Source organism: Salvelinus alpinus, chromosome 23 (genome assembly GCF_045679555.1).
Source record: "Salvelinus alpinus chromosome 23, SLU_Salpinus.1, whole genome shotgun sequence".
Taxonomy (NCBI): Eukaryota; Metazoa; Chordata; class Actinopteri; order Salmoniformes; family Salmonidae; genus Salvelinus; species Salvelinus alpinus.
Window position 1 is genome coordinate 44,387,090 of NC_092108.1, and position 25,060 is coordinate 44,412,149.

The 25,060-nt window shown below is 44.1% G+C and overlaps 1 protein-coding gene across 3 annotated transcripts in view; it reads right to left on the bottom strand.

The window, feature by feature from the left end:
- LOC139551130 (low-density lipoprotein receptor-related protein 8-like) overlaps window positions 1–25,060 on the bottom strand; it is a 170,050-nt gene that overhangs the window by 83,773 nt on the left and 61,217 nt on the right. For 2 of the 3 annotated variants that reach the window (XM_071362539.1, XM_071362538.1), the window contains exon 3: window positions 8,003–8,125. The exons of the other annotated variant lie outside the window; for it this stretch is intronic. In XM_071362539.1, the coding sequence (XP_071218640.1) occupies window positions 8,003–8,125 (123 nt within the window). The remainder of the gene's footprint in view (window positions 1–8,002; window positions 8,126–25,060) is intronic. 3 annotated transcript variants of the gene reach the window in all.

A 25,060-nucleotide genomic window follows, 5' to 3' on the forward strand; every position in this document is an offset into this window, starting at 1 on the left:
TTTGTCAGCCATCTTTGCTGAAGTCGCAACTTTTAAAGGAGGAACCACTGTATACATGAAGGGAAGTATACATGTTTTGATGGTCCCCCGTGATTCAACCTTACCTCGCTGGGAAATCAATGAGGTCTGGCATTTCACGTGAATCTCCGCAGATAGCCATTAATTTCTCAGTACTTGGCCAAAACCCCAGCCTAAATCTTTAATGTGCCAGTGTAATGCTACTTTAGCGTGTGATTGCGAGCCCACTCATTGCGCTACAATGATCTGGGCTGGCACAGATCTAGGGCCTGTCTCTGTCTCTATCGCTCTCAGTGTGTGTGTGTGTCTATGGATGTGAATGAGGCAAAGATAAAAGAAAACGAAATAGAAAGAGAGAGAAGACACGCAGCATGCCTCATAACTGATTAAGCTTCAGCGTAATTGGAGCGTGAGTGCGGAAGGTGAGTGCGCTGTACGTTAATTAGCATTAGCAGATGTAAAACAGAGGCTCCACTATCACTGCAAACATAGGTCTCTGTCTGGCACCAACAGAAGAGAAATACACACTAACACACGATTTGTAGTATGTCAGAAGGTCAAGGTTTCTTGCTAAATGGCGCTATTAATTAATTCTCAAAGTTCTACTGAATGCCCATCAAAATCAGTTCACAGCGTTCGCTAATAATGTGCTTCTGACACAGCAGGTTGATCAGTTCAACAAGGAGATGAAAGAAAAATGTTATTTTGATGAAGAGACGTTCACTATGGTGATATGAACAGGTTTCCTGGCTCTCGTGGCACTATTTAGTCGCTCGCTTCTCCATCCATTTTAATGCGACTGTGACAGCAGGAGCTGCTCTCAGAGCCAGCTGTGATGGTCTACTACCTGACACCACAGCAGCCATTAGGAAGTCCTAATTTGCACACCATCAGGTGGACTACACACTGTGTTGAAAAGGCCAGCCCTTAGTAAGCAGTTTCAGCACCCCTGAACTAGTAGTTTGTTGTACTTGCCCAACACCCCTACAAGTCCCCCCACTTGTATCCACCAATAACAGTCCGCTATTCCCGGTGCACCGCACTGAACCCCGCTCTTGCCATTAGAGCGAGATCGTGGTCAGAAGAGAATGGACCAGGACTATACCTAAAGATTATCTGAATTTGACTTGTATAAGTACAGTGACGTGTCATTGCATATTTAGTTGGGTGTTGCTAAGGCAGCTCAGATATTTACCATGTTTGTAATATTTATAGAGTAATGTTCATGTGCGTCACGCTACTGCTAGCCAGCTAAGCCAAGATGTTAGCTAGTAATGCTAGCTCGTTAGGCCTGGTGTAACTCACGTATAATTTCAGGGGTAATACTATTCTGTTCATAGTCTGTATATGCTCATAGTCATGTTTATAGACATTTACAACCTTTTTGTAGCCTCATGCAACCATGCACTGTACGTAGCAGCCCTAGTAGTAGCATGTAGCCTAATTTAGCCTGTGCCTTTCCTCGTGGCACAGTTACTATTCTACTCTGGTCGTGGTCTTGTGCACATGCGCAGACCCTAGTTGCATTGCAGTCACGTTTAAGTTGCTAGTCCAGCTACTATTTTTCTCATTACATTGTTGTAGATCTGGCCTACACTTATCAGTGGTCATTCTATGCTGTGTGCATTATTCACCTGTATGCGGCATTGTATTTAGTCCTACAATTGTGGTATTACTTTCTGGTCATTATAGTGTTTTTAGCAATGCATAGATATTATTTGACATGCATGCACGTACAGTGCATTCGGAGAGTATTCAGACCCCTGAACTTTTCCCACATTTTGTTACGTTACAGCCTTATTCCAAAATGGATTCAATATGTTTTTCCCCTTCATAAATCTACACACAATACCCCATAATGAAAAAGCGAAAAACTGTTTTTTAAGAAATGTATGCAAATGTGAAGGGGAAAAAACTGAAATATCTTACTTACGGAACCACCAAGACTCTTCCTAGAGCTGTCCGCCCGTCCGACCGAGCAATCTGGGGAGAAGGGCCTTGGTCAGGGAGGTGAAAAGGCGACTCCTGGATGCTGGCCTTCTAGGCAGAGTTCCTCTGTCCAGTGTCTGTGTTCTTTTTCCCATCTTTAATCTTTTCTTTTTATTGACCGGTCTGAGATAAAGCTTTTTCTTTGCAACTCTGCCTAGAAGGCCAGCATCCCGGAGTCGCCTCTTCACTGTTGACGTTGAGACTGGTGTTTTGCGGGTACTATTTAATGAAGCTGCCAGTTGAGGACTTGTGAGGCGTCTGTTTCTCAAACTAGACACTAATGTACTTGTCCTCTTGCTCAGCTGTGCTCAGGGGCCTCCTACTCCTCTTTCTATTCTGGTTAGGGTCAGTTTGTGCTGTTCTGTGAATGGAGTAGTACACAGAGTTGTACGAGATCTTCAGTGTCTTGGCAATTTCTCGCATGGAATAGCCTTAATTTCTCAGGACAAGAATAGACCGACGAGTTTCAGAAGAAAGTTCTTTGTTTCTGGCCATTTTGAGCCTGTAATCGAACCCACAAATGCGGATGCTCCGGATAATCAACTAGTATAAAGAAGGCCAGTTTTATTGCTTCTTTAATCATCACAACAGTTTTCAGCTGTGCTAACATAATTGCAAAAGGGTTTTCTAATGATAAATTTTTTTAAATGATAAACTTGGATTAGCTAACACAACGGGCCATTGGAACACAGGAGTGATGGTTACTGATAATGGGCCTCTGTACGCCTATGTAGATATTCCATAAAAAAATCAGCCATTTCCAGCTACAATAGTCATTTACAACATTAACAATACACTGTATTTCTGACCAATTTGATGTTATTTAAATGGACAAAAAATTTGCTTTTCTTTCAAAAACAAGGAAATGTCTAAGTGACCCCAAACGTTTAAACGGTAGCGTATATGTCTATGATGTATGTAGGCACCTGAGCTGAGCCATAAGGGAAACTGGGAATCTACTACCCCACTATCAGATAAGGTGGGCAATGTTCGCTTTGGGTCCCCCCACTTTTGATCTGAAATAACCATTACCCACTAATTCATGTTATTTTTGCAAATTCAAAGTGTTTGAGCTAGTAATGTATCAATATTTATCTTTAAAAATGTGCTATGACATAGCCAATGAATATATAGCCCAACTTTGGATTTCATCCCATCTCAAAATCTAATGGTTTAGACTTTTTGGAAGTTATACCGAGTGAACTTTTCTTCTGCTTTGACCATGCAGTGCCAGTAGCAGAGATTGCTGTCCTCTTGTGAAATGATCAACTTCCCCCTGTATAGCTAAAAATGACCATATTCAGTAATTGTTTAAACTAAAACTATTGCCGATGGTGAACTTGAACAATCAAAATGTCATGTAGCCTAAGCCCTGATCAGCAGTTAGGTTATAGCCTGTAGCCAAATGAGAGTAGGGTCTCAGAAAACCACATTTTCAACAGCGCATTTAATGACAATAACCTAGCAAATTAAGTCCTAAGTTCGGCAGTGTTAACCTCACGGTTCACCTTAGAGCGGTTCAGCAGGAAACTAGAAATCTACCCGTCCTGAGGAGAGCTTTAGTGAACAGAGTCACTTCCTCAAGTAAGAGAGGTGAGAATGACCAGTTTGGCAAGTGAGTGGCTACCTTTATGGAGGAGAGGGGTTCACCTAATTTTCCACTCGACCTGTCTGTCTCCAACAGACACTGTTTGATTGTTTACTTCAAGCTTGTGGTCACGCCCAGGCATATCCCATTTTTCTGGCCAAATCTTTGGGCATGAATCCCAAAGAATTTACCATTGACTGAAATGCTACATGAATATAACACATATACGATTTTTCGTGATCTGTATCTCCTTTCTTCATTCTTTGTTCATGAGATTACCGGCCCACTACCTGCTAAAGCGGTACAAAATTAGGAGAAAAAAATGTCAAAGATAAATTGTATTTTTCCAATTCTCTTTCTGCATTCAAATTTATTTTTAATAACATGCACTATTGTAGGGCAGCCCAGCCCCAGAAGTGACTCTTCTTATCAACTACATTCAAGAATTTGCTGTGTTATCTTAGGAATTCATCATTCTCTGTGTTGGTCTTGCCAACCCCCATTGTCACACCTCTGAGAAGCAGAGGTTACATCATGTAGCTCTGATATCTGACTGGAGGTTAACTTTACAGAAATACTATTGGTCAACAACTCAGGTTTTGAATCCAATCAACTCAGATGCTTATAAAAGGGTCTAAGATTCATTGTTCATTCTCTTATTTGTTCCTGACCTGCTGTAGTGAGATACTCTTTCTTTCTTTCTGTCTCCACCCAATGGACTTTTGGGGCATGTCCTTTCAGGCTATCGTTTTCGTTTTTCTCTCGCTCTCTCTCTGGCCATGCTTAGAATTATGCCTTGTAATGCGTGTTAATGCCTTGTAACTTAAGCTTTATGCTTTGTATGTGAATCCATTTGTTTTACAAAGTAATAAAATACACTTCGATTTAGAATTCCATTCTCAGACATGTCTTCCTTGCCTATTACTGTAACTCTACCATAGTCTCTTGCATATTGCCAATTATCGTTATGGAGTCAGATAAACAGGCTAATAGCCCAATTGCTTACTCTTATTACGAGTCGCATTTGATGAATTTATAATATACACATATAAAAAATGACCACCTACTACACAATGACAAACTTTGTAGGCCTGTGCAATCAACCAATGGTTCACCAACCACAAGATGAAAACATGGTACCAGTGTTGTAGTATTCAGGTTGCTATGGTCTAAGTCTTGATCCCCCCCTTGGTCTCGGTCTTGACTCAGCTGGAATACCTGTAGTCTCAGTCTTGACTCTGACTCGAATAGTTTTGATCTCTGTCTTGACACGGAGTAGAACCCACCTTGGTTCCCCCTGGAATATCTCAGTTCTCAGATTTGACTCGGACTGGAATAGCTCTGGTTCCGGTCTTCACTCGGACTGAAATAGCTGTGGTCTCTGTCTTGACCTGGACTTGAACGGCTCCAGTCTCCGTCTTGTCTCAGACTTGAATAGCTCTGGTCCCTCTTGAATTGGACTCGCTGAAGGCGGTCTCGTCTACAACTCTGGTTGGTACAAGAGAAACAAGTGCTGACGGATAAATGTCAATCAGATAAACTTAGAATAACATCTTAATGTCATTCCTCTAAATTATCTGCTTGAAAAGACAAGATAATGATCTTGTCTCAAGTCCACACTGCTTCCCATGACTCAGAGGAAAACCGACTGCGATGGGGAAACGGAATAGTTCAGAACCCCTTTGATCTCCCATTTCCCAATTCCCACACCTGTGGCCCAGCTCAGTCCAGACAAGCCGCAAACACGTCTCCCCCGCCCTTCTCCTCCTCCCGGATGAGCACGGTCTCAGTCAGTCTGACACAGCCTAAATGAAAATATGAAAGTGTTCCCCCTTTACCCCTCCTACTCTAAGAGCTTGGCATTAATCAGGTTACACCTCTGCCTCTCTCCAACATCAGACGCTGGTGTAATGGGGAAGTGTGTGGGCGAGGGGAAGCGAGCCGAGGCAAGGGCCCTGGCTGGATGCGTGAGGGAGAGGCGGCTGAACCGGTGCCTGAGTGGAGTAGCAGGGGAAATTATAAACGACGGGTCTAGGTTTCAAGAGCCAAATTAGATGCTGACTGTCTGGCTGGTGCATCGGAGCGGGGAGAAGCTGCATAATATTCAAATGGGGCGTGAGTGTGAAGAATAGACCTGTAATTAAATTGGCCTGGCCTATTAGCCTCTCAAATGCAGAGGTATGATGATCTGGAATGTTAGTTGGTTAGGACCTCATCTTCCCTCTGGACCTATTGATGAATGATACTTAGGTACCCAATATCTCTGTAAATGTTTTGGGGAGCATCAATCTGACGAGCTTCCAAGGAACAGAGAAATATTAAGCTCAATCACTCGCTGAGCAGAGTGAGGTAGAGGGATAGAGTGGAGAGGAAGAGAAGGTAGGGTAAATTCTGAATCACTGGATGGGTAAATATACTGAACAAAAATATAAACGCAACATGCAATTTTTTTTTTTTTTACTGAGTTACAGTTCATTTGCGGAAATCAGTCAATTTTAATAAATTCATCAGGCCCTAATCTATATACTGTATTTCACATGACTGCGAACACAGATATGCATCTGTTTGTCACAGACACCTTTAAAAAAAGGTAGGGGCGTGGATTCAAAAACCAGTCAGTATCTGGCATGACCACCATTTGCCTGACATCTTCTTCGCATAGAATTGATCAGGCTGTTGATTGTGGCCTGTGGAATGTTGTCCCAGTCCTCTTCAATGGCTGTGCGAAGTTTCTGGATATTGGCGGAAACTGGAACACACTGTCATTCACGTTGATCCATAGCATCCCAAACATTTTCATTGGGTGGCATGTCTGGTGAATATTCAGGCCATGGAAGAACTGCATGTCCGGTTGGATATGCAGGCCATTGAAGAACTGGGACATTTTCAGCTTCCAGAAATTTTGTACAGATCCTTGCGACATGGGGCCGTGCATTATCATGCTGAAACATGAGGTGATGGTGGAGGATGAATGGCACGACAGTGGGCCTCAGGATCTCATAATTTTATCTCTGTGCATTCAAATTGCCATCGATAAAATGCAATTGGGTTCGTTGTCCGTAGCTTATGCATGCCCATACCATAACACGCTGTCTGCCATCTGCCCGGTACAGTTGAAACCGGGATAATCCGTGAAGAGCACACTTCTCCAGCGTGCCAGTGGCCATCGAAGGTGAGCATTTGCCCACTGAAGTCGGTTACAACGCCGAACTGCAGTCAGGTCAAGGCCGTAGTAAGATCGACGAAATGAGCTTCGCTGAGACGGTTTCTGAGTTTGTGTAGAAATTCTTCGGTTGTGCAAAACCAGTTTCCTTAGCTGTCCGGGTGGCTGGTCTCAGACGATCCCGCAGGTGAAGAAGCCGGATGTGGCGGTCCTGGGCTGCCGTGGTTACACATGGTCTGCGGTTGTGAGTCCAGTTGGAAGTATTGCCAAATTCTCTAAAACAACGTTGTAGGTGGTTCATGGTAGACAAATGAACATACAATTCTCTGGCAACAGCTCTGGTGGACATTCCTGCAGTCAGCATGCCAATTGCATTCACCCTCAAAACATAAGACATCAATGACATTGTGCTGTGTGACAAAACTGCACAATTAAGGCGGCCTTTTATTGTCCCTGGCATAAGGTTGATATGCCTCTTGATATGCCAAACCTGTCAGGTGGATGGATTATGTTGGTAATGGAGAAATGCTCACTAACAGGGTTGTAAACAAATTTGTGCACAAAACTTGAGAGAAACAAGCTTTTTGTCTCACCCTGATCTGTTTCACCTGTCTTTGTGCTTGTCTCTACCCCCCTCCAGGTGTTGCCAATCTTCCCCATTATCCCCAGTGTATCCCCTGTGTTCTCTGTTTGTCTGTTGCCAGTTTGTTTTGTTTCGTGAAACCTACCAGTGGTTTTCCCCTTGCTCCTGGCTGTTCTAGTTCCTGTTTTCTAGACCATTCTGCCTACCCTGAGCCTGCCTGCCGTTCTAGACCTTTTGCACCCTATCTGGATTACTGACCTCTGCCTGCCCTTGACCTGACGTTTTGCTTGCCCCTGTAGTATTAATACACTTTTACTTCGTCACTGTCTGCATCTGCGTCTTACCTGAAACTTGATACTTTTTGTGCGTATGTAACATTTCTGGAATCTTTTATTTCAGCTCATGAAACATGGGACCGATACTTTACATGTTACGTTTAGATTTTTGTTCAGTATAGATGGTTGGGTAATCATGTAAGGGTGGTTGAGTTGGGTTTAGGGTGGTTGGTTGAGTGACTATGGATAGCTTGTTACACTTGGAATGGAGTGGTGGAATGACAGAATGGGGAAACGTTGAGTGTTTGAGTTGGGTGAGTGTTGTTGGGTGACTGCGAACGGGGGAAACTATTAGCGTTGAGTAGACCAAGTCAGCTCAGACTTACTACAGGTGGCGTCTGCCTCATCTGAACCGTCGGGACACTCTGGTTCCCCGTCACAGCGCCAGCGGCCTGGTACACACTGGCCGTTTGCACAGGCAAACTCTGCCGGGGCACACGTCTTCCTGGCTGCTCAGAGAGAGAGGGAGGGAGAGAAGAGAGGGATGTTGGGAAGACGGAGTCACTGATCATTCGTTCATTACCACCCCCCCCCCTCCCCCCAACTCTTATCTAACTCATCACGCATTCTCTCCTACCCTCTGTCTGTCTCTGAGAGCATCTAGTCTAATCCTAGCTGCAGGTCTTTCCACACGGCAAAAGAAAAGTGGATGCTGATTGCTAAATGCTGTGTGCTCCGGGTTATACTGAAGCTTAGTTTTCTTTGTTCCAGACATGGTTATCGAAATAGACTATGACTGTAGACAACCACGGACTGATAGAAAGCAAAGGTCTTACTCTTTCTGAATGGAAATGTTTGTGGGGAGAAAAGACTGAAAGAAAGACCCATACAGACAGACGTTGCTCCCACCAGACCTGGGTTCAAATACTATTTGAAATCTTTCAAATGCTTTTTGGGGGACTTGTCTATTGGTTCCATTGCAACAGGCAAGCTCAATCGAACACAAGTTAGTAGTTGAAATTATTTCAAATGGTACTTGAAACCAGGTCTGATTAACACATAGTACAGCCCAGCCCTGCAGATCACCATGGTGATGAGCCGACCCAGCAGACCGGCTGTGTTACCGCCATAAAGCGTTCGCCACCTGTAGTGACGGCACACGCATGGCAACGAAAATGCAAACACAGCCAACACAGAGGTCAGAGCCATTCCATTTCTCTGGGCCATTACCCCAACTGCAATGGGACTGGCAGTGCAGTTAGTCTAATAAAATCAAACCGTAAGAGACTTTCAGTCTAGCTTCCTGGTGTTGTTCCACTGGCCACTACTTTTCAAGAGGTAGAGGAAGCCCAGGCTTAATGAGTTTGGATTATATTTTGGGGTTGCTGTTTCTCTTCACAGTTGTGAAGATGAAGCAGAGAGGCCCTGGTGGGTACAGAGAGACAAGGTGACCCTGTTATTTTGGATTGTCTGCACCTCCTGTCTGTCTGCACCTCCTGTCTGTCTGTCTGTCTGTCTGTACCTCCTGTCTGTCTGTCTGCACCTCCTGTCTGTCTGTCTGCACCTCCTGTCTGTCTGTCTGTCTGTCTGTCTGTCGGTCTGTCTGTCTGTACCTCCTGTCTGCACCTCCTGTCTGTCTGTCTGTCTGTACCTCCTGTCTGTCTGTCTGTACCTCCTGTCTGTCTGTCTGCACCTTCTGTCGGTCTGTCTGTCTGTCTGTCTGCACCTCCTGTCTGTCTGTCTGCACCTCCTGTCTGTCTGTCTGTCTGTATGTCTGCACCTCCTGTCTGTCTGTCTGTCTGCACCTCCTGTCTGTCTGTCTGTCTGCACCTCCTGTCTGTCTGTCTGTCTGTCTGTCTGTCTGTCTGTCTGTCTGTCTGTCTGTCTGTCTGTCTGTCTGTCTGTCTGTCTGTCTGTCTGTCTGTCTGTCTGTCTGTCTGTACTCCCTAATGCAGAGAGACAACAATATTAACAAGACCCTGTGGTTTTCACATTGAAATAAACAGATGGGATAGACCCAGTGAGAATAATTGGTTGACGTCATTTCAACGGCAAAACTCAACCGGTTTTTGCTCATCTGAGGAAGGAAAGGATGTATGCCCTGCTGTGTGCATATCTTACTGTTGGACGGTTCGGAACCACCGTTGCGTGAAAAATAGCTGAAAATGTGTTGTCTCCCCGAGCTAACGATAGGTTTAAGCTCAGCAGGATAACAATAAAGTGGTACACAGGAAACCTGGGTAGGAATAACAAAGAGGTAGAACATCTTTTGAGACACTCTAAAAGCGTAGACAAAGACCTTTGTCTGCAGGGTATTCAATTGTCCCACCTCCCCTTCTCTGTCCCATTCCCTCCCTTTCTCCCTCAGTCCACAAGTAGGGCTGGCACAACTACCGTATAATCGGAACCAACGATTATGGTTGAAGACCGTCATGAAAATAAAATAACCGTCGTAACCGTGTTTTTTGTTGTTGTGTGGAACGAACAGATGACTGAAGATTTGACGGCTAGTTAAGTCTTGGTCCAAGTCTGACACAGCAGACCGACCTGGCTATTCGTTTCCAGTGAAACTATCTGGGAGTTGTTCCCAGTCAGACTCAATGAGGGTATTTCCCAGTCAAATTCTATTGGGGCCGTTCCCAGTCAAAGTCAATGGAGCCCATAGTGGTTCACTCTTTGATAATTACTAACGCCAGCTTGTGCCATGTGTTTGGATTGACTCTCTCCTTTTTAACTAGGCTAGGTTTAAATGTTAGGCCCATATGAGAGAGAGAGAGAGAGAGAGAGAGAGGAGGAGATAAGAGAGCGAGCAAGACAAAAGGCAAATGAGATGAGTGGATTTGAGTGGAGAAACGGTGATACAGAACAAGAGCAATAGAGAAATGAATGATGAATGAAATTCCAAAAGGAGATGAGAATCGAGAAGGTTAATCTAGTGTTGGGTTCTAACTTGAAATATATTTATTCCTGTCACTATATAATAACTTATTGGCTACGTTACATGTATGATCTGTGTCAATGAAGGGTGAATAAGGGATGTGTATGGAAAGTCATTGAAGGAGGCAAAGGGCAACAGTTAGTCTCTGATAAGGCAGGCCAGCTGCGGAACCAGGGAGGAGCGAGGAATTCGGCTGGAGGTCAAGTCAACAGATTAAGTGAGAATAAACCTCTGGGAGGGGGGCCAGAGGGGCCCACCCCAAAGACCCTCCTACTACAGTCCTATCTCACACACATACACTTCAACGCCCACGAAGGTTCTAGCATCAGGCAGGGCCATGACTACACCAGTGAGAGGAAACAATTCAGTTTCTACCTAGCAACAGAGATGCAGGGCCTACCTAGCATCAGGCAGGGCCATGACTACACCAGTGAGAGCAACCAATTAAGTACCTATGCACCCACACACCCACCAGGGTTTTTGTCAGGAAAATGATGGCACCGGATTTTTGACCTGCAAACATTTTAATTTCCCGGACATTTGAGAAATTTACCAGACCCATATACAGTGGGTGCGTAACCTGATTAGGGTGTCCACCCACGGTGCTCAGAATGACAGAAATCACATTTATAGTATGGCCATTCATATACAAATAGAATGCAAGTGGAGGATGCAACGACGTGCGGTCCTTCTCACCGAATTCTGACGTGCACTTTGAAGATCAAATCAAATCAAATCAAATTTTATTAGTCACATACACATGGTTAGCAGATGTTAATGCGAGTGTAGCGAAATGCTTGTGCTTCTAGTTCCGACAATGCAGTAATAACCAACAGTAATCTAACCTAACAATTCCACACTACTACCTTACACACACACACACAAGTGTAAAGGGATAAAGAATATGTACATAAAGATATATGGATGAGTGGTGGTACAGAACGGCATGGCAGATGCAGTAGATGGTATAGAGTACGGTATATACATATGAGATGAGTACTGTAGGGTATGTAAACATAAAGTGGCATAGTTTAAAGTGGCTAGTGGTACATGTATTGCATAAAGATGGCAAGATGCAGTAGATGATATAGAGTACAGTATATATACATATGAGATGGGTAATGTAGGGTATGTAAACATTGTATTAAGTGGCATTGCTTAAAGTGGCTAGTGGTACATTTTTACATAATTTCCATCAATTCCCATTTTTAAAGTGGCTGGAGTTGAGTCAGTATGTTGGCAGCGGCCGCTAAATGTTAGTGGTGGCTGTTTAACAGTCTGATGGCCTTGAGATAGAAGCTGTTTTTCAGTCTCTCGGTCCCTGCTTTGATGCACCTGTACTGACCTCGCCTTCTGGATGATAGCGGGGTGAACAGGCAGTGGCTTGGGTGGTTGTTGTCCTTGATGATCTTTATGGCCTTCCTGTGACATCGGGTGGTGTAGGTGTCCTGGAGGGCAGGTAGTTTGCCCCTGGTGATGCGTTCTGCAGACCTCACTACCCTCTGGAGAGCCTTACGGTTGTGGGCGGAGCAGTTGCCGTACCAGGCGGTGATACAGCCCGACAGGATGCTCTCGATTGTGCATCTGTAGAAGTTTGTGAGTGCTTTTGGTGACAAGCCGAATTTCTTCAGCCTCCTGAGGTTGAAGAGGCGCTGCTGCGCCTTCTTCACAACGCTGTCTGTGTGGGTGGACCAGTTCAGTTTGTCCGTGATGTGTACACCGAGGAACTTAAAACTTTCCACCTTCTCCACTACTGACCCGTCGATGTGGATAGGGGGGTGCTCCCTCTGCTGTTTCCTGAAGTCCACAATCATCTCCTTTGTTTTGTTGACGTTGAGTATGAGGTTATTTTCCTGACACCACACTCCGAGGGCCCTCACCTCCTCCCTGTAGGCCGTCTCGTCGTTGTTGGTGATCAAGCCTACCACTGTAGTGTCATCCGCAAACTTGATGATTGAGTTGGAGGCGTGCATGGCCACGCAGTCGTGGGTGAACAGGGAGTACAGGAGAGGGCTCAGAACGCACCCTTGTGGGGCCCCAGTGTTGAGGATCAGCGGGGTGGAGATGTTGTTACCTACCCTCACCACCTGGGGGCGGCCCGTCAGGAAGTCCAGGACCCAGTTGCACAGGGCGGGGTCGAGACCCAGGGTCTCGAGCTTGATGACAAGTTTGGAGGGTACTATGGTGTTAAATGCTGAGCTGTAATCGATGAACAGCATTCTCACATGGGTATTCCTCTTGTCCAGATGGGTTAGGGCAGTGTGCAGTGTGGTTGCGATTGCGTCGTCTGTGGACCTATTGGGTCGGTAAGCAAATTGGAGTGGGTCTAGGGTGTCCGGTAGGGTGGAGGTGATATGGTCCTTGACTAGTCTCTCAAAGCACTTCATGATGACGGAAGTGAGTGCTACGGGGCGGTAGTCGTTTAGCTCAGTTACCTTAGCTTTCTTGGGAACAGGAACAATGGTGGCCCTCTTGAAGCATGTGGGAACAGCAGACTGGGATAAGGATTGATTGAATATGTCCGTAAACACACCAGCCAGCTGGTCTGCGCATGCTCTGAGGACGCGGCTGGGAATGCCGTCTGGGCCTGCAGCCTTGCGAGGGTTAACACGTTTAAATGTTTTACTCACCTCGGCTGCAGTGAAGGAGAGCCCGCAGGTTTTGGTAGGGGGCCGTGTCAGTGGCACTGTATTGTCCCCAAAGCGGGCAAAAAAGTTGTTTAGCCTGTCTGGGAGCAAGACATCCTGGTCCTCGACGGGGCGGATTTTCTTTTTGTAATCCGTGATTGACTGTAGACCCTGCCACATACCTCTTGTGTCTGAGCTGTTGAATTTCGACTCGATTTTGTCTCTGTACTGAGACTTGGCCTGTTTGATTGCCTTGCGGAGAGAATAGCTACACTGTTTGTATTCGGTCATGCTTCCGGTCACCTTGCCCTGGTTAAAAGCAGTGGTTCGCGCTTTCAGTTTCACGCGAATGCTGCCGTCAATCCACGGTTTCTGGTTTGGGAATGTTTTTATCGTTGCTGTGGGTACGACATCGTCAATGCACTTCCTAATGAACTCGCTCACCGAATCAGCATATTCGTCAATATTGTTGTTGGACGCGATGCGGAACATATTCCAATCTGCGTGATCGAAGCAGTCTTGAAGCGTGGATTCAGATTGGTCGGACCAGCGTTGAACAGACCTGAGCGCGGGAGCTTGTTGTTTGAGTTTTTGTTTGTAGGCTGGAATCAACAAAATGGAGTCGTGGTCAGCTTTTCCGAAAGGGGGGCGGGGGAGGGCCTTATAAGCGTCGCGGAAATTAGTATAACAATGGTCTAGTGTTTTTCCAGCCCTGGTAGCACAATCGATATGCTGATAGAATTTAGGGAGTTTTGTTTTTAGATTAGCCTTGTTAAAATCCCCAGCTACGATGAATGCAGCCTCAGGGTGTGTGGTTTCCAGTTTACAAAGAGTCAGATAAAGTTCGTTCAGGGCCATCGATGTGTCTGCTTGGGGGGGAATGTATACGGCTGTGATTATGATTGACGAGAATTCCCTTGGTAGATAATGCGGTCAACATTTGATTGTGAGGAGTTCTAGATCAGGTGAACAGAACGACTTGAGTTCTTGTGTGTTGTTATGATGATCACACCACTTCTCGTTAATCATAAGGCATACCCCCCCGCCCCTCTTCTTACCGGAAAGATGTTTGTTTCTGTCGGCGCGATGCATGAAGAAACCAGCTGGCTGCACCGACTCCGTTAGCGTCCCTTGAGTTAGCCATGTTTCCGTGAAGCAGAGCACGTTGCAATCCCTGATGTCTCTCTGGAATGCTACCCGTGCTCGGATTTCATCAACCTTATTGTCAAGAGACTGGACATTGGCGAGTAGTATGCTAGGGAGTGGAGCGCGATGTGCCCGTCTCCGAAGCCTGACCACGAGACCGCCACGTTTTCCCCTTTTTCGGCGTCGCACAGGGTCGCCGGCTGGGATCAGATCCATTGTATTGTGTGGAAGGCAAAACACTGGATCCGTTTCGGGAAAGTCATATTCCTGGTAGGAACGATGATGAGTTGACGTTAATCGTATATTCAGTAGTTCCTCCCGACTGTATGTAATGAAACCTAAGATTACCCGGGGTACCGATGTAAGAAATAACACGTAAAAAAACAAAATACTGCATATTTTCCAAGGAACACGAAGCGAGGCAGCCATCTCTTTTCGGCGCCGGATGTTATCATAACATGACATAACATAACATAACATAACATAAGACATATGACATAACATAACATAAGATGTTAGCATAACTGTCCTCAGCCAATAAGACGAGTAACAAACAGAAAAATCACTAGCCTATGTCAATCTACTGTCCCCCATGGTGGAAAAGTTGACCTATTCTATTGGTCAGCTTGTCGAGAAAGCTGACCAATTCAAAACAGACTCTGGGACAGCTGTGAGAGGATAGATCCCAAATTCATAAAATAAGTAGGCCAAGGCTACAGATCAGAACGTTTAGCTTAAAACGCTGAGAAACTATTATTTCTTCACGTTATACGCGCAACAGCGCGCACAAGGCAGGAGGCTAGTTGCATTCATCACAGAGACACACACACACTAAAACAAACACACACACACAGCAACACCCTCCTCTCCCCATTGGTTTCCTTCTCGTGTAAGCAGTCTATGGACAAGGTATGACAGAAATCTATGCTTTGGTTTAGTTTCCCTGGCACTGATTCCACATGCTAACATTTAACAATTTGTGGCACAAATCCCATTCAAGTCATGGGATTTATATTGGTCCCCCTTGAATGGGATTTGTGCCACAAATTATAAAAACGTTATCATGTGGAAACAGTGCCAGGCCAACTTAACCAAAGCATGCATTGCTTTCATACCTTGTCATACAATGACATTTTTGTAATTTGATTGAACTATCCCTTTCATAGGTAATGCATCAATAAGCACATTCTCTTGAGCAACAGAAGAGAAATGGCCTCATTAGCCTAGAGTGAATTGGGGAAGTGTTGTCTGAGCAGGAAACATAATGGCTCCTGTTAGGCGCCCTCAGCGGCATTGTCAAAAATCGGAGAGCAGTGTGACGCGACTTCCGCTTTTGGACGTGCGCCTCGCTGTTTACAGTCCCCGGTGAAACATATAGCGGATGAGCAATGGCACGTTTGCTAGCTTGCTCTCTGAAGCGGTTTCCATCCAGAATAATAACAAGGCGTCAGTGGTGGAAAAAGTACCGATTTTCAAACTTGAGTAAAAGTATAGATAGATACCTTAATAGAAAATGACTCAAGTAAGTGAAAGTCACCCAGTAAAATACTACTTCAGTAAAAGTCTAAAAATATTTGGTTTTAAATATAAATGTATATCAAAAATGTAATGTAATTGCTCAAATGCATTTAAGTATCAAAAGTAAAAGTACTAATCATTTCAAATTCCTTATTTAAAGCAAACCAGACGGCATTAAATTTACGGATAGCCAGGGGAACTCTCCAACACAAACAAATCATTTGTGTTTAGTGAGTCCGTCAGATCAGAGGCAGTAGGGATGACCAGGGATGTTCTCCTGATAAGTGTGTGAATTAGACCATTTTCTTGTCCTGCTAAGTATTCAAAATGTAACGAGTACTTTTGCGTTTCAGGGGAAATGTATGGAATAAAAAGTACATAATTTTCTTTAGCAATCTAGTGAAGTAAAAGCCGTCAAAAATATAAATAGTTGTCACGCCCTGACCATAGATTGCTTTGTATGTTTCTATTTTTTGTTTGGTCAGGGTGTGATGTGGGTGGGCATTCTATGTTTGTATGTCTATGTTTTCTATTTCTATTGTGTTTGGCCTGGTATGGTTCCCAATCAGAGGCAGCTGTCAATCGTTGTCTCTGATTGAGAACCATACTTAGGTAGCCTGTTTGGTTATTTTCTGTTCAGTGTTTTGTGGCACCTTGCAGAACTGTTCGTTTGTCGTTTTGTTGTTTTTGTTCGCGTGTTCATCTTTATTAAAAGTATTATGGATACGTACCATGCTGCACTTTGGTCCTCTTCTCCTTCTCCCGACAACAATCGTTACAATAGTAAAGTACAGATACCCCAAAAAGCTACTTAAGTAAAAATACTTGAAAGTACTACTTAAGTACTTTACACCACTGCAAGGTGACACTCCATCTTAACTCCTCCACATTTACTGGATTGGTTTAACAGTGAAGAAGAAAACCTCGCCCGCCAGTTTGACCAGTAAACTTTCCCAAAATTCCCTGTTTTTGGGGAAATTCAGGTATTTTGGGGAAAAAAACAGTGATTTGTTTTTATTTGCTGAATTTCTTAAGAGTAGAAAGAGTTACAAATCAGGCCAAGGGGAGAATTCAAATGTCGTGCAATGCACACGAAAGATTGACATCTTGTGGCATTTGAGACTAACCTACTCCCATCCATAAAATATGTTTTGCTTGAATCCCAATCGCTGTACAGTAGCCCTAGTTGCGGAAATGGATTGTTTACTTTTTGGCACACTTTGTGACAACCACTGATGTAGGCTAAAACTGGTAAATAAATACATTTAATTGATTTCACTGAATGGTAAACAATTGGATTTCACCCAATACTATTCCCAATGGCCAGTAGTTCCAATTGAACTGCAATCGAAAAGGGTAATTATTCAGCCAATTGAACCAACTGTGACAAAAATTCCATGTTGATCAATTCCTATTGTATTGGTTTTACTCGTTCAATTAGGGGAGAAAGTGGAGACAGACAGACAGTTGCTCAGTGGTAGTAGATCACTTATTGACCTGGACACAGAAAACTGTGGCGAAGAGGCACAGTGGCTGTGTTTACACAGGCAGCTCAATTTTGATATTTTGCCACTAACGGTCTTTTGACCAGTCAGATCAGATCTGTTGATCAATTCTTGTCTTGCCGCTTTTTGTTCTATGTTGCTCTGTCTGTATGCTATGTCTTGCTTGTCCTATGTTGCTCTGTGTATGCTCACTGCTCAATGATTGTTTATATTGTAATTGTTTTTAATAACCTGCCCAGGGACTGTGGTTGAAAATTAGCCGGCTGGCTAAAACCGGCACTTTTATTGAAACGTTGATTAATGTGCACTGTCCCTGTAAAAATAAAATAAACTCAAACTCAATCTATTGCCAATAATTGGGAAAATTGAGCTACCTGTGTAAACACAGCCAGGGACTCGGGTGACATTATCTTCTCCGCTGCTACTGCTGTGCATTTGAGCATTCTCGTTAGCTGGGGTCCTGGAGCATGCGTACCCGTTTAAACCAAGATTCAATACGATTCTCACAATGATAACACGCCATTGGCCTACTGAATAGCTGAATAGGGGCATCAGCACTTCTATCCCAGAGAGACATCAGTAAACTGGATACAATGTCATACCATGCTAGGGCCAGGATTTTTTCAAGACCAAGTGACCCAACTAAGCAAAACTTTGAACCCTTGTTTATGAGATCATCGGTGATCAAATTCCAGTCATGTCATCAGGAAATACTCCTGGTCCTCGGTAAGAACCATTCATGGCCTATAATTATCCCCTATAAGTTCAGCTGCTAAGCCTGATTTAAGACCCTGAGCTTTAACCCCATGTGATTCCTCCTCAGTAGAGCATGGCCTACAGAGATCAGGGGTATGTTCCAAATGGCACCCTATTCCCTATGTAGGGCACTACTTTTGACCAGAGGGCCCTGGTCAAAAGTAGTGCCCTATATAGGGAATCAGGTGCCATTTGGCCATTTGATCAGAATGTGGCCATACTGTAGCTCACTGGACAGATATGATCAGAGGATATGTGAGTGGGAAAAAAAGCACAATGCTCCCTCTGAGCCACATTGACATTTGGAAGTAGCCTTTCATTTATTGAGCTCCTTTCAGGTTTCACTGCACATTTTCTATTTATGGTGAACTTAGGCTACCCTGATCTCCTCCTCCACGGACACCCACACACACAAAAAACACATCAAATACATAAAACACACAAGAAATACACAGTACACACACGCACATAACAACTGCTCTCGTTCACACACACAAACTGAGGTTGGGCGGTATCAAGATTTTCATGCCGTCATACCGTTTCTGTACCATACCGGGGTATACAGTATTACCGGAAGTGCACACAAGGGGCGCTATTTCTATTATTATATTTTTCTTCTTCTCTGTATTAAAAATCCTACCGTCAGTATTTCGAAATACCTGGATATACGGAATATTGCCCAGACACACAGGCACACCCACACTTCAGTACAGTTCCGGTAGTTTCACAACCCTGCCCCTTAGCACCGTTAAAACCCACTCCACTGCAGCTTTCTTTGCTGCTACCTTACCCTGTGTTTACTCTGTGTGTCTAGTATCACGCTATACAATACGCCGACAGTCTAAGCTTCACAACCGCACACCATTAGAAAGAAGATCAAGTCACATCTCTGGAAGCTCTGCGAGAATGGAGCGATGAGAGCGCAAACGAGAGGTTGCACTGTAGAGTACAGGAACACAAAGATGGATGGAATGATTGATTTAACTTACCAATATAGAGCCACCAGCAGCCAGAGAAGAAACATTAGACTCTATAGGCTAACATCAGTTAAGACAGACTAGTCATATTGGCGAGAGGAGATAAGTAAGAGTATGTACTGGCAACAAGAAATACATGGATGAAATGAATGATTGATTTAGCAGACCAATGTAGAGCAGTCAGCAGCCTGGAGCCAGATAAGATGGTGCAGCACATCAGTTAGGTTAGTCATAGCAGTTCGGTGTGTCAACATCTAACACTCTACAACCATCTACAGCTCTGAAACGGCAGCATAACACCAGTGCAACATTGATGAAATGCCATCCAGTGAAACTACAACTGCCAGAGAGTCTAAATTCAAGCCGCATTATGTTCTCCTGAAATAATCTTTTGTTTGAAATAGCAGGGGGGGGGGGTCGTCGCGGAGAGTCTGGTATTAGGTGGCGGGGAGTTGCTTCAATTCTCCTTCACTGCTGTTTTCAAAATCTCTAGGAAGGGTCATGCGGTGACACTGTTTTCCTCTGCTGCCTCCAAATCCCGCTTTCATTAAAAAGTGAGAAGGAAAATAAAATGATTCCTCAACACATCTAAGCCTGTTGGGTGGGATGTGGTTTTGGGGGTATGAAAATGTGTTAAGAGGATTCATTTCTCTGTAATACTGTATGTGTGTGAATCTCTGCAAAGTTCACACAGAAGCCAATAAAGTAGACTTCTGTAGTCATTTCTCGATAATGAATCAATATTTCTCATGTTAAAGAGATAGCTCACCCCAATTGCAACATAAGATGGTTGCTTACCACACATACGATGGTTCCTTACCCTGAAAGTAGTCTAGGGGCCAGAGGGGTATAATACGGTACAAAGCAAGATCAAGGAGTTAGCCAGCTAAGTAGCCTAAATATTCTGATACAACTTTTTATTTCTTATAAAGATAAGCTTGAAATTGGTATGGTCTAATTGACGCAACAACCAATAACACATATCGAACTTTAGATTTCTTAAATGAACCAGAAAATCATATATTTCTGGTTGTTGGTCAAAGTAAGCTAGGCCAACCTGTTTTGTACTATCCTCTCATGGGTGACTGTAATCCATAGTGGAAATGTTTTGGGCTACCCATTGACACCAATTGCTACTTTTGCATTATTGACCAAAAAACGAATGGAACGAGAGGCAACACTAGTGTGTTCCAAATGGCCATTCATTACCCTCTAAGTAACATCTAATCATGTAATTGAGTGTTAAAGAAACCATCTGAACCGTGGCTAACCCCATAGACTACTTTCAAGTGGGAACAAACTCTTTAACTGACATTGTAATTTGGGTGAACTATCCCTTTAAATGAATGGAAGTCTTGTAACCTGAAGGACCAAATTAATATTTGACTTGCAGCACTGCACTAGGTGCCTCCCAACTAAAAGGATACACAAGCTGCCACTACTCTCTGTCACCTGCATCTGTAGCCATTAGGAAACGTGTCACGCTATCCGAGTGAACATTTAGGGGAGATAGGGAGTACCATACACAGCCTAACAGCTGAAACCTTATCTGGTCTGGTCAGCCTCACATCCAATTCCACTGAACCGTGATCCAATCTACACACTATCCAGGGAGACACATTTTCAGCTGCTGTCATACCCAACACTATAGTAGTCATTGCCCAATGGACTGAAAACGGAGAATTCTCTCAGAAGCAGTCCAAGGATATACCATTGAAAAAGCTATTTTTTCATAGTGCCATGTTATATGATTTATCTACACTGAACAAAAATATCAACGCAACATGCAACCATTTCAAAGATTGTACTGAGTTACAGTTCATATAAGGAAATCAGTCAATTTAAATAAATAAATTAGGCCCTAATCTATGGATTTCACATGACTGGAAATACAGATATGCATGTTGGTCACAGATACCTTAAAAGAAAGGTAGTGTCCTGGATCAGAAAACCAGTCAGTATCTGCATTTGCCTCATGCAGCGCCACACTTCTCCTTCATAAAATGTGATTTGATTTGACATAGAGTTGATCAGGCTGTTGATTGTGGCCTGGGGAATGTTGTCCCACTCCTCTTCAACGGCTGTGCTAAGTTGCTGGATATTGGCGGGAACTGGAACACGCTGTCGTACACGTCGATCCAGAGCATAGCAAATATGCTCAATGGGTGACATGTCTGGTGAGTATGCAGTTCATTTTCAGCTTCCAGAAATTGTGTACAGATCCTTGCAACATGAGGCCGTGCATTATCATGCTGAAACATGAGGTGATGGGGGCAGTTGAATGGCACGACAATGGTCCTCAGGATCTCATCACGGTATCTCTGTGCAATCAAACTTCCAGCAATAAAATGCAATTGTGTTCGTTGTCCGTAGCTTATGCATGCCTATACCATAACCCCAGCGCCACCATGGGGCACTCTGTTCACAACGTTGACATCAGCAAACCGCTCGCCCACACAACGTTGTCTGCCATCTGCCCCGTACAATTGAAACCGGGATTAATCTGTGAAGAGCACATTTACAGTGTGCCAGTGGCCTTTGAAGGTGAGCATTTGCCCACTGAAGTCGGTTAAGGCGCCGAAATGCAGTCAGGTCAAGACCCTGGTGAGGACAACGAGCACGCAGATGTGCAAACCCACAGTTTCATCAGCTGTCCTGGTGGCTGGTCTCAGATGATCCTGCAGGTGAAGAACCCGGATGTGGAGGTCCTGGGCTGGCGTGGTTACACGTTGTCTGCGGTTGTGAGGCTGGTTGGACATAATGCCACATTCTCTAAAACGACGTTGGAAGCGGCTTATGGTAGAGAAATAAACATAACATTTTCTGGCAACAGCTCTGGTGGACATTCCTACAGTCAGCATTCCAATTGCACGCTCCCTCAAAACTTGAGACATCTGTGGCATTGTGTTGTGTGACACAAAACGGAACATTTTAGAGTGGCCTTTTATTGTCCCCCCAGCACAAGGTGCACCTGTGTAATGACCATGCTGTTTAATCAGCTTCTTGATATGCCACACCTGTCAAGTGGATGGATTATCAAGGCAATTATCTTCGCAAAGGACAAATGCTCACTAACAGGGATGTAAACAAATGTGTGCACACATTTTGAGAGAAATAAGCTTTTTGTGCGTATGGAACATTTCTGGGAATATTTTATTTCAGCTCATGAAACATGAGACCAACACTTTACATGTTGAATTTATATTTTTGTTCAGTGTATTTCCTCAGCTGAAAGATCAAGAACATGAGAGCACTAGCTCAGTTCAATTCGACCAGGATTTTCACTTTTATGGCTATTGATACATATACAGTATTATTCATGTTCTTTTGACAGTTCTGTTATCTTAATCAAGTACCACTGCTGAGAGATCAAGAGCATGATGTAATGCGAGTTCACAGGCCATGGGGCAGAGCACGGAGAGAGCTGGCAGCCTCTGTACAGAGATCTCAGGGGAGAAAATTAGAGGCGTGAGTTTACAGTAAAACACAAAACTAGCAGGTCAATTAATTAAACACACACACACACCATTACATAATCTTTGTTATGTAAAATAAAACTATATTGGAATTTAGAGCATCAAAACCCCACACGGTCTAAATGCTTCCTCGTCTTCAAGCGCGCGCAAACGCACACACACTCGTTGCCCAGCAAAGTGTATTCATCCACAGCCAAGCTCCAGTTGGATCAGTAAAAGACTTGTTTTTCAAAGGGACCAAACAGAAAAGAACAAGTATGACTCAGACAACGGGGCTGTGTCCCAAATGGCACCCCTTTCCCTATTTAGTGCACTACTTTTGACAACGGTCAAAAGTAGTGCACTATGTAGGGAATAGGGTGCCATTTGGCACGCAAGCCCAGTGTTTCAAAGGGAGATTATTGGAGATTAATGAGGACAAATTCCCACAGCTCTGATGATACTCTGTTGACGAGGCAATCTGTCTCTGTTGGCTTCAGTCAAAACACAGAGGCTTCATTATACTGATGATCAGTATCTTTCTGTCAAAATCATTACAGCACTGGGGACCAGCTTTATGTTGTGTGTGTGTGTGTGTGTGTGTGTGTGTGTGTGTGTGTGTGTGTGTGTGTGTGTGTGTGTGTGTGTGTGTGTGTGTGTGTGTGTGTGTGTGTGTGTGTGTGTGTGTGTGTGTGTGTGTGTGTGTGTGTGTGTGTGTGTGTGTGTCATCTCATCCACCAAAGTGTAGCACCTCCACTTAGGTGACACCACTGCAGTCATTTTTCTCACAGTAGTAATCCATCATAACTACACACACTAGAGGCCTAAATTGAATCCATAATCAAAAAACAATGATCGGCTATGGATAATACAACGACGTTACGACAAAACACCGTAATTGAGACCCATTAAGGCAAGAGGCTATCAAATGAACTGCCCATAAAGATACACAGAGTCTGGGCAGTAAAAAATAGCAGCTGTGTCACAACACTTGTATACTGGCCAGACAGTGGAGGCTGACACAGAGGAGCTACGGTGAATCAGATAGTGGACTACGGCCATTTGTTATCAGAATACATGATACAGCTCTTGATACAGAGTAGAGAGTACGCAGAACAGTTAGGGCATAATTGCTCAACAGGTACAATGCTTTATTACCTGTTCTAAGCACATATGAGTCTTTATGATGTCTCATTGTAAGGCTTAAGTTTATAAAAAGGTCTCTATGTAGGACATTTTCAACTGACCCAAATGGCTGGTATTTAGCTCGTCGGGATCATTGTGAGATGATAATAAGACATTATAAGAGGTCATACATGCTTGTGACAAGTCTCACAATGCCGTATAAGCACCACATTATGCATTAACATTTACATTTAAGTCATTTAGCAGACGCTCTTATCCAGAGCGACTTACAAATTGGAAAGTTCATACATATTCATCCTGGTCCCCCCGTGGGGAATGAACCCACAACCCTGGCGTTGCAAGCGCCATGCTCTACCAACTGAGCCACACGGTGTTAACGATGTACACCAATTCCTTCCAGTAATAGAGGACCTGTTAAGTTTGGTTTTGTTGCCAGATCTGGTTTCTTGACACAGGTTTAGCACTGTGAGTTCCATGTAGTCATGGCTCTATGTAGTACTGTGTGTTTCCCAGAGTCTGTTCTGGACTGGGAAGAGACCCCTGGTGGCTTGTCTTGCGGCTTATGTATAGATTTTACACTGTGCATGTAGAGCTCGAGTCAACTCCACTCTATTGTACCTCAGAGGAAAGCGACGGACGATGCTTAGTATTTAGTATTTATTAGGATCCCCATTAGCTGCTGCCGAGTGTTTTTTTGGGGGGTGTGTGTGTATGTGTGTGTCTCTTCACAGTCTACATTGAAGATGTGAGGTGTTGCTTTATCACTTGTTTTTTTTATCAGATTTTACTGCTCGTTTGAGTTACTTGATGTGGAAGAGAGTTTCGTGTAGTCATGGCTCTATGTAGTACTGTGCGTTTCCCAGGGTCTATTCTGGACTTGTGGACTGTGAAGAGACCACTGGTGGCATGTCTTTTGGGGTATGTATGGGTGTCTGAGATGTGCGTCAGCTGTTTGAACAGACAGTTCAGTGCTTTCAACACATCAACACCTCTCACAAAGACAAGTAGCGATGCAGTCAATCTCTCCTCTACTGTGGATGCATTATGCCCTAACACAGCCATATATGGACGTCACAATGGATCACTGTCGAGTGGTTGGCTAAATAAAGCACTGCAACTGGAAATGGGAGGTTAGCCTTTTGCCCTGGTTTTCGAGTGATTATCTACTGTTCCACTGTGCTCTCAGAGAATGACTGCAATAACGCAGAGTAGACACACACAGAAAGAGAGAGACACACAGAGTTACGCCCAGACAGAGTTAGACACACACACACACACGCGAACAATCCAAGCAGTCAGTGGCTGAATCCCCAATCAACAGAAGGGACCCTAAAGACTGAAGAAAAGCCAGATAGCTGGAACAATGAACATTGACT